The following is a 9,919-nucleotide window of genomic DNA, read 5'->3' as shown; positions in this document are numbered from 1 at the left end:
AAGATTAGTAGTTAAAGGCGAATCTAAAACACGATCTTCATTCAGGATTTATAGTGATAAAACTGACCAATGGGTTAACTTAGTTCGAATACCTGATGGTAGAGAAAACTTTAGCGCTTGTTCGGTTATGAAAAACATTTATGTATTTGGTGGATATACTGACTCACCCCTAAAATCTTGTTATAAATATGATACAAAAAGGAGTAAGTGGAAATTTATAGCCAAAATGAATGAATGTAGGCAATTTGCAGGTTGTACAGTATTCGAAGGTAAAATTGTCTTAACTGGAGGTTACGACGGTAAAAATAAAGTAGATTTAAGCTCAGTAGAGGCATATGATTGTTACGAGAATAAATGGGACTTTCTGCCTCCCATGATCAATAAAAGATGTCGACATGGAGCTGTTTCTATGGGCAACAAGCTGTTTGTCATTGGTGGAAATAAAAATGCTACTTGCGAAGTATTTGATAGCAGTTCCATGAAGTTCACTAGTATCAAGCATTTAGAACTCAGTTGTTTCAAATTTGTTTTTGCAGTCAGTATTTGTGACCAAATATTAGTATATTGTTCAGGTGAAAAAGGAGAAAAAGGAACAATTCTCCTTTATAATGTTGACAAAAATGAATGGTACTCTGAAGGTAACGGTTTTTTTTATTTTGGAGATTCTGATTGTCTTTCAAAACTCTCTGTTATTTAACAATATAAAAACAATTTTTATAATAAATTTTGTTGTCTAATAACTTATACGAAATATACAAATAAATTTTTGTTAGGTACTAATTTAAGTTTAAACTTTTTGTAGTTTACAAACTTGGTTTTATATGCATATTTTTGTTGTGTTCTTTTTTTTTCTTTTCGTTTTTAGAATATAAAAAATTAAATAAGATCATGTACATATTTGATATACTGTTGATACTAAAACGTTATTAATGTTAGTGTGTTTATCTTATAGTTTAATATTCATATATTGTTGTATATAACTAATTATAGTTAATTGTTTTTTGGATTTTTAACCATTAATATTCAATGCATGATTTCAAAGGTAAAATGTAGAACAATTTTAAATAACTTATAGGTATAGATAAACATTTTCATCTTAAATTAAAATGTGTTTCATTAAATTAAGGTAATTTGTTTTGCATATTGAAACTTCGGTGTAAATTAACAATTGTAAAAATTAATCAGTACAGCATCTAAAACACTCACTTAAATGTTAAGTGCAACTTTTTTAAAACTAAAAAATTAACTAAATTATTATATCTTTTGCAACACTCTAGATGCTTTATTTTGAACTATTATAAAACATGAAGAAAGCTTTTATTAAGGCTGTTTAAAATACTAGCTGTTTTTATTTTACTTTGTTAATACGTGTAGTTTACGCATATTATAAATTCTGTTTTTGTTGTTTTTGAAATATAAGCTAAATACATGCAATATAGGTTGTTGGGTTCTAATTACTAAATTTAAATGAAAATCAGTTTAATCCAAGCATGACAAAAGTGTTACTAATAACTAACCGACAAACGATCTTAGTTTAAATCTTAGCAGCGGTTTCTCGCAACTATACCTGACTGATGAGTCCAAACAAGGACAAAAACCAGTCGTAGGTTATTTCGGATACTGTTGTTGATGGTCGTGTGGTAAAGTTTTTACTTGTCTACATGTTTTGGTTAACTCAAAACTAAGATGGATACTCAAAATTAGTTTAAAATATATAAAATTTATATTCAAAAATGCATATATATATTAAAGGTTTTCACCCTATTTAGGTTAACTAAGTCTAAATAAAAATAATTTGAAAAATAAAGTAGTTCAAAAACTTCTAGTTTTCTAGTTTAAAAAAATTATTAAATTTTTATCTCTAAATCATAATGCAGCTTATTTTAGTTTTTGACTTAATAAAACTTTCAATGTAGTGAAAAACTTCTAAAAACATTTAATGTAATTTATGATCACTTTCAAGGGAGCTTATTAATATTTTAGTATCATAGCTTAAATTTTCCATAACAACAACACAGTTAAAAAAATATTATATAATTTTTTAATAAAAAAACTAATTACTTGAAAATAAGAAATTGAAACACCTTCCTTATATTTTGTAGTTTCCTAAAGGCACAAAAATTTTGCTACATATAAAAATTTAAAAAACCTGGCTTGACAAAAAAACATTGAAACTCATATGGCCTTCATAGGATATCAAAAATAGTGTTTTATAACATTTAAAAGCTAAACTCACAAAAATGATTTTTTTCAGGTCCAGGTCAGGCAAATGTTTATCTGTCCAGCTTGAAGGTGATAATAGACAACCAGACAGATGAAAACAGAAATCTGGAGAAGAAGATAGGCGAGCTGGAGCAAGAGAAAAAACCGCTGCACCAAACCGTTGTGAACCTTTTGAACATACTCGACACAGTTGAAAAGGACCTGAAGAAAAGAGGGTTAAAGTTAGTTTTATTTTTTTAACATTTTTTGTTATAGTACTATACCATGTATTTTATAATAAAAAGTTATGAGTTATTTAAACTGGGTGAAAATTAATTTAATTTATAAAACTAGTGATTTATCTATAAGATATCTGGATATATAAGATATCTGATCTATAAAGGATCTGTGAAAAGTAGTTTTAATTTTTTTTTTATTTGACTTTTTTATTAGAGAACTAAACCGTTTATTTTATTTTAAAACAGATAATGGGTTATAAGTTGTTTAATTTTTTTGAGCTTTTTTATATTTTCCTTCAAAATAGTGTAAACTTGAGAGTTTAAACTAAAAGTGGTCAACTTTTTAACTCAGTAAGCCAGATTTACCAGAAAAAAGTATTTTGCTGCCTAGATATGTTAAAAAATTTTTATCAGGGGTTGTAATTAATAAAAAAAAAACTTTAATCTCTTTAAAAGTATAGTTGAATGTGATAACCATTTAATAGGCACTAATTTATTTTTAAAGTTTATGAAAAAGAGCACATATATGAAGATATATGTTATAAAAAGGTCAATTTTATTTGTTTTGCATATGCTGTTCTTAAGCTGAAAGTTGTGGGTTAGAAATTTTAAGAAATTTTAGCTTTTTGTTACTCTTCATTAAAAATCTAATGTTGTGCCTATTTCTAGCACAAGCTAGATTATTAAGGCCAAAAGGGGTAAAACTTTACTATTTCCAAAAGCTAGTCTTATTTTTAACATTAATAAACAAGCTAAAAGTTGTTTTTTGTTCAGGTAAAGTTTTAAATAAATTAGTTTATATTAGTGATAAAAAACTTTTATTATCACCAAATCTTTTAATAGGTTAAAATCCAAACCATAAACGTTTTGTATAAACACCACCTATGTTTAATCTTTTTTGCTTATAATACAGATTTTTTTTATATTACAAATAGACTTATATATTTATTTGAACTATATTTATATTTGTAACTATGTTCAAAAAAAATTAAAGGTTAATTGAAAGAGATGAAACAATTAATAAGATAAGAAAAGCTTCTAATCACGCTTTGAGAGGTAAAAATTGTTAATTCATATAGTTTATTCAAAGTTGTTTTTTAAATATATTTGTATATTGATTTTGTATATGTATTTATATATTGATTTTTTAAATGTATTTATATATTGATTTTTTTAATGAATTTATATGTTGATTTAAGTTTCAAGACCTTTTTATAAAATAAAATAATAAGTTTTAAGGTTTAAAACTTATTGCATAAAGCTATTTTATCAACGTTAAACTTTATCACGTTTTTAGTTTTATCAGTAAGTTAGAATTTTGATTTGTAATAAAAATTTAAAATAAAAGACATTCATTTTAATAAATTTTCCTGAAAAATTTAATTTAATAAAAATTGTAGTTATTCTTTTTTTTTAACTAGATGGTACAGTGTATTCTACAATAGTTCATGGTGATGGTTTAAGCCAAAGTAGTTTTAAATTAATAAAAGTTGAGCCTAATAACAACAATATTTCTGATAAACCCCAACAAAATGCATCTCAAACCAATCAGTTGCCACAAAACTCGAAAAAGCCTGGTTCAAGTATGAAAGGTAAGCTTTTGTTAGTATATAATGTAATTTATATTTTATTTTAAACAAAACATTCATAAATAGTTGAGTTTGTGGTAAAATAAAACAATTTACTGTTTTATTTTTAACATTTAGTCCAATTTTTATAAAGTATTTTTGTTTAAAACTTTAAATTTAACATTCTGTAACAATTCTCCAAACTTTTTCCAAAGTTAAAACTATTTTGGTACTTTTTTAATCACTTTCAGTTGCACTTCTATTATAAGTATGTAAAAGCAAGGCTGACCACCTATGGACTTTAATTTTTAAAAACAGAACATTATTTATCTTAAAGCTAGATTTTTAAATTGTTTTAACTTTTCGTGTTTTGTTTATTTTTACAAAGCTAGGAGTATATAATTTGTTTAATATCAAAATAAGTTAATAATATGCATCATTAAAAGTTTTAAAAGTATGTTTGAAATTATTATTTTAGTTTTACTATAGACTAAACTAAAAGCAACAAAATGGAAGATTTTGAAAAAACAATATCAAACAGGAACTTGCTGCTGAAAAATCAACAGATTTTTTTTCATCGGGCCAACTGGTTGAAGCTGAGATGGAATATTAAATGTCAGTTTATCAACAATTTTGATATTTTATAAAGTAAAAGTCTGTACATAACTATTTGTAAAGTTTTATACACCTTATTCATATTCAAATTTATCATTCTATTTGTCATTTAGAAATAAAATATGTTTTCACTGTATATTAGTTTAGAATTAGCTGTAAAGTAAAAGACTATTAAAGTTAAACAAATGTATTGAGATAGCAAGTTATATGTTTTCTTGGAGTGGTGGTTTTTAGATTAAATATTTCTATGAAGTAAACTACAAAACAATAAAGAGGTACTTTAAATTGAAAACAGATATTAACAAATAGCCCAGAGCATCGCACACCGCGCGCAAAGCGCGTTTTTGTGCTAGCCGAATAAGGCAGATAAATAATATGATAAGTAAAAAAAAAATATTAATTAGAATTTTTTCAAATTTATGAGAATTTTGAAATACTATTAAAACTTTAGACAACTTATGTTTAAACTAAGGATTAGAACAAATTAGTTTGAACAGATAATGTAAAGAGAAGAAAAAAATTAATATATCTATTCACTTAAATATAAAACAAAAAGAACTACATAAGTAAGAAAATAGTTTGTAATAAGTAGCTAAAAGTATCGCACACCGCGCGCAGAGCGCGCTTTTGTGCTAGCCAAATAAAGCAAATACTAAAAAATAATAAATAAGAAAGTAAATAAAATTAAAATTAAAGTGTTAAAAATAATAAAAGTTTTTAAATTTTGTATTATTTTTCAAATTCTCTTATAAAATACTTAAAGTTTTTAAAAACTACCGTTTAAACTAAGTATTAAAACATACTATCTTAACTAATTTTAACTTCAAACAAATCTAAATTCGTTGAACCAAAACTCCTGCCTTAAAAACTGCCGATTTAACTAAGCATTAAAAGACAATTACTCTACTAGAAAGAAAATATGGAATTTTTACTTTAACAAATCCGAGTTCTTTGACCTAAATTTCTGCCTCAGAAAGCTCGCTTTCTTTCGGTTTTGCTTTGCAAAAAAAGCACGCTTCGCGCGCAATCTTGCTTTAACTTCCATGCATCGAAAGCTTCGCTTTCTTGTTACGTCCCAACCTCAGAAAGCTCCGCTTTCTTTCGGTTTTGCTTCGCAAAAAAAGCACAACTGCGCGCTTTGCGAGCGATTGTGCGATCTTGCTTTCAGCCCTGTTCGTACTGCTGTTTTTGGTTTTGTTTTCCATCCCACCAACTCAAAAAATTATATCAAATATATATTTTAAACTATTTTTTTAATTTCAGAAATTTTATGTTACGTCACTAACTCTTCCAGATGTCCTGTTTTAGTCGACATAAAATCGTTCAAAAATCTGTATAAAAATTTGCATAAAATTAGCATAATTTTCTTTTTGAATTCATTATCAAATTTAATATCTTTGGAACTTTACTTTAAAATTACTTAATAAATAACAGTGTTATACGTTTAAGAAATAAATAAAGTATACACAACTGTAATAGCTAATAAATAAAACAAAGAAAGTCAATGTGCTATAAAAAAATATCACTTGAAAAACAGCTGAATATAAACTTTAGGTAGATTAATCTAAAATTTTTATATAAGAATGTTTGTCTGAAGATATTTTTTATTCTTGTACTTCTACATCTACGTAAATAATTGGTAAAGTACAGTAGACTACCGCTTAAGTACGCAAATTGAACACGACCAAAAAGTAAAATAAAAATAAAAACTTAGGAAAATTATTAAAATAATAATTTCCAAAAATTTGCTTCTTTAAAAAATTTTAAGAATCAATTACAATAAAAGAAATTTTAAACTTTGAAGTAAATTACTAAATTATTAATAAAAAATTTTATTTAAATCTAAAATGACAATTGGCAAAAAATTAAGTATTTCTCTAATTCAAACTAAATGACATGGAACTACTAGAGGTAGTATTTTACAGTTTCAAATGTGATGAAAGTTATACAGCTGACAGGAATAATTCTCAATAAGTTTGCAGTCAGCCCTTTGTAGAACCCCTTTGTATACCTTTGACTAGCAGTCAGCCCTTTGTATACCAGGAAAATAATTATAACAAATGTATATATGTATTATATAAAAATATATATCTGGTGTGTTATATATTATGTGTATAAACTTTTTGTATACCTGGTAGGGGTATGTTAAAAATTAAAATTATTCAAATAAATTTTATTTTATATACCTGGTACGGGTAAGTTGCGGTAGGGCCTATGAACTTTGAAGATGATGACATCAGCATAACGTCAAACTCGCTCTGTGACGTAAAAATATGTTAAATAATTGAATAAGTACAGGGTTGCCACTCGTTTTTTCAAAAAATTTTCCAGGTTTTCAAAACTTGTAACAGAACCGGGATCAAGTATGCCAAAAGGGTCCACAGCATTTTTTATCACTACAAATGTTTGTGATCCATTTGACAAAATAACCTCAAACAAAGACGCACTTACCAGAAGATTTCTCCAAATTAGCTTTAACAAGCCATACCAGCCAAACATTTCTTTTTTTAGCTATGACAACCAGAATGATATACTTCACCTCCTGTTTAAATATGTTGCAAACAAATACCCTTTAAATCAAAATTTTAATCTTGATGGCAAAGAAGGAAATAGTAATGTCGTTAAAAAAACGTTTTAAAGGATTGGTTAGAAAAGAAATTCCAAAACAGAAGTACGAAGATAGCGAAGCCTAGCTTAAAAGAAACCAAATGTTTTAATTTCTGACTTTTTGTAATATACTTACTTAAATATTATTTGTTTCCTTTATTCGGCTAGCACAAAAGCGCGCTCTGCGCGCAGTGTGCTATATTCTTAGTTATTTGTTGTAAACTGTTAGTAGTTCATTTTGTATGTAGTTCATTTATAACAAAATGGATAGATATATTAAGATGTTTTTCTTCTTTTTATAGTTTCTGTTCTTATGCTTAGTTTAAATAACTGTTTTCTTAAATTTCAAGAATTTATTTATAACATTTGAAACTTAGTACAAAATTAAAAAACTTGTACTTTTTTGTAATATTTTTACTTTTAACATCATTTATTTGCTAGCACAAAAGCGCGCTTTACGCGCGGTGGGCGATACTTTTAGTTATATGTTATAAACTGTTTTCTTGTTAAAGTAGTTTCTTTTGTTTTATAGTTTACTGAATAGATATATTTAATTAAAAACTTACACTAAACTTAAAAGAAAAATGTTTAAAATAGTCAAAAATTTTTGATCAGTTTTGAGCTTTGGGTCTACAGAAAATTTTATTTTAGTTTAATGCCCACAGATTTTTAAACTTAAAACCACCGGTCTAGCTTAGTGTGTATTGATTTTTTTTAGAACATTATGACTTTTATTCTTAGTTTCAGGTTACCTAATTAAGTTATGTCAAGTTTATTTAAAATATTTTTCTATTTGTTTGTACAGATATCTGTTTATAAAATTTTTAACTAATCTTAAACTTTTAATCTTGTACCGTGTAATCGTTCATCTTAAGATTTTGTTTATAACTGTTACGATGCTAAATAGCACAACTTATAAGTTAAAAATCTATTTCATTTCTTAGTTAAAAACAAGATGTTTTTAAAGTTTATAGTTTAAGGTTCAAAATTATTATTTCTACTCATATAAGCTAAATCATTTAACTTAACTTAATTACATTTGCTGACAGCCATATAATACTATAAATGTAAAAGTATTTAATTCAACTTAGAATAGCTATAGTTAGTTCTAATCAGTATAAAAAACCTAATATAACAAGAGTTTTTATTCTTTTTACGATTAATAAACATAAATACGCTAAAAAAGATATAGACTTTATACAGCTGTTTGATTTTCTATGTTTTAGTAATTAAAGATACACTTAATTAAAATAATTTGTTTATTTAAAATATCCTACTCTATATTCATTTATATTGACAACAAGGTGAACATAAATACCACAAAATTAAAGGAAGGTTAGAGATAAGATAGAAATGAACGTTCAAAACAATAAATTAAACTAATAATTTCGTTTACTGCTTAATAATATACAATGCTAAGACTGTAAAAGGTGGGAATACATATTGACGTATAATAGACAACACTTCGAAAACAAAGTCAAAAGTTTATTACATTTATTTCAAAGTATAATTGATATTGTAATACTAAATTAATATAAAATTTTACAAATTTATTGAGCAATTGCAAAATAATTAAATTAGTCAGTTTAAAAAAATTGTTAAGAATATTAAAATTAAGATTCAATTTTGTATAGCTCTTATTTGCCAAAACTAATTTCACTTGGCTACATTACATTTATAAAGAGCCAAATATCACTAGTAACATAAAAGTATATAGTTCTACCTAGTTTAAATGATTTTTTTATTGAATCATTCTACAAAATCCAATATAAAAATTCTCATTAGTTACTGTAAGTTAAAATGTACTAAAGTTACAGGTTTAAAATGGCAGTTAGTTTTTCATCTAAAACAACACGAATTTTGTACCAGAATAGATTTTGTGAACAAGAAAACTTTGATGTTATTGTTTCTAAAAGCTCTGCTATGTTAAAACACTCTGAGGAAAGAAAAGCTTTTAGAATTAAAATAAACTCAGATATAATTGAGACAATATATCATTCGAAGAGACATTCATACAGTGACACAACAGTATGTGAAAGATCCAATGTTTGGGTTGTATGCTCCAGATTACCCGTTCGCAGCAAAACTCATCTAAAATATAATTACAAGCTTGTAGATTCGTTCAGGATTTATCTCGATAAAACTGACCAATGGATTAACGTAATTCAAACACCTGATGATAGAAGAAACTTTAGCGCTTGTTCGTTTATGAAAAACATTTATGTCTTTGGTGGATTTACTGATTCACCCCTAAAATCTTGTTATAAATATGATACAAAAAGGAGTAAGTGGAAAATTATAGCCGGAATGAAGGAATGTAGGCAATATGCAGGTTGTACAGTATTCGAAGGTAAAATTGTCTTAACTGGTGGTTACGACGGTAAAAATAAAGTTGATTTAAGATCAGTAGAGAAATATGATTGTTACGAGAATAAATGGGACTTTCTGCCTCCCATGATCAACAAAAGATGTCGACATGGAGCAGTTTGTATGGGCAACAAGCTGTTTGTCATTGGTGGAAATAAAAATGCTACTTGCGAGGTATTTGATAGCAGTTCCATGAAGTTCACTAGTATAAAGCATTTAGAACACAGTTGTTTCAAATATGTTTTTGCAGTCAGTATTTGTGACCAAATTTTAGTATATTGCGCTGGTGAAAAAGGAGAAAAAGGAACAATTCTCCTTTAA

General features: G+C 26.2%; 1 protein-coding gene across 1 annotated transcript; it reads left to right on the top strand.

Moving 5' to 3' along the window:
- The first annotated feature begins 226 nt into the window (after positions 1–226).
- LOC145836231 (kelch-like protein 25) lies at positions 227–9,919 on the top strand. Its single transcript, XM_082944051.1, has 4 exons — positions 227–512; positions 573–644; positions 2,255–2,444; positions 9,514–9,919. The coding sequence occupies exons 1-4, from the start codon at positions 227–229 to the stop codon at positions 9,917–9,919; spliced, it is 954 nt and encodes a 317-aa protein (XP_082800177.1).

The sequence above is a fragment of the Thalia democratica genome, chromosome 5 (genome assembly GCF_965202585.1).
Source record: "Thalia democratica chromosome 5, ktThaDemo2.hap1.1, whole genome shotgun sequence".
Taxonomy (NCBI): domain Eukaryota; kingdom Metazoa; phylum Chordata; class Thaliacea; order Salpida; family Salpidae; genus Thalia; species Thalia democratica.
Note: the sequence above shows the minus strand (reverse complement) of the source record. Positions and strands in the feature narration are given on the sequence as shown.

What these genes read in the sequence shown, in the direction of transcription:
- LOC145836231 (XM_082944051.1), top strand. Translation starts at nt 227, where the DNA reads ATGAATGAATGTAGGCAATTTGCAGGTTGTACAGTATTCGAAGGTAAA. An exon ending in TATCAAGCATTTAGAACTCA is followed by an intron (nt 513 to 572) that starts GTTGTTTCAAAT and finishes TATATTGTTCAG; the next exon opens with GTGAAAAAGGAGAAAAAGGA. An exon ending in ATGGTACTCTGAAGGTAACG is followed by an intron (nt 645 to 2,254) that starts GTTTTTTTTATT and finishes GATTTTTTTCAG; the next exon opens with GTCCAGGTCAGGCAAATGTT.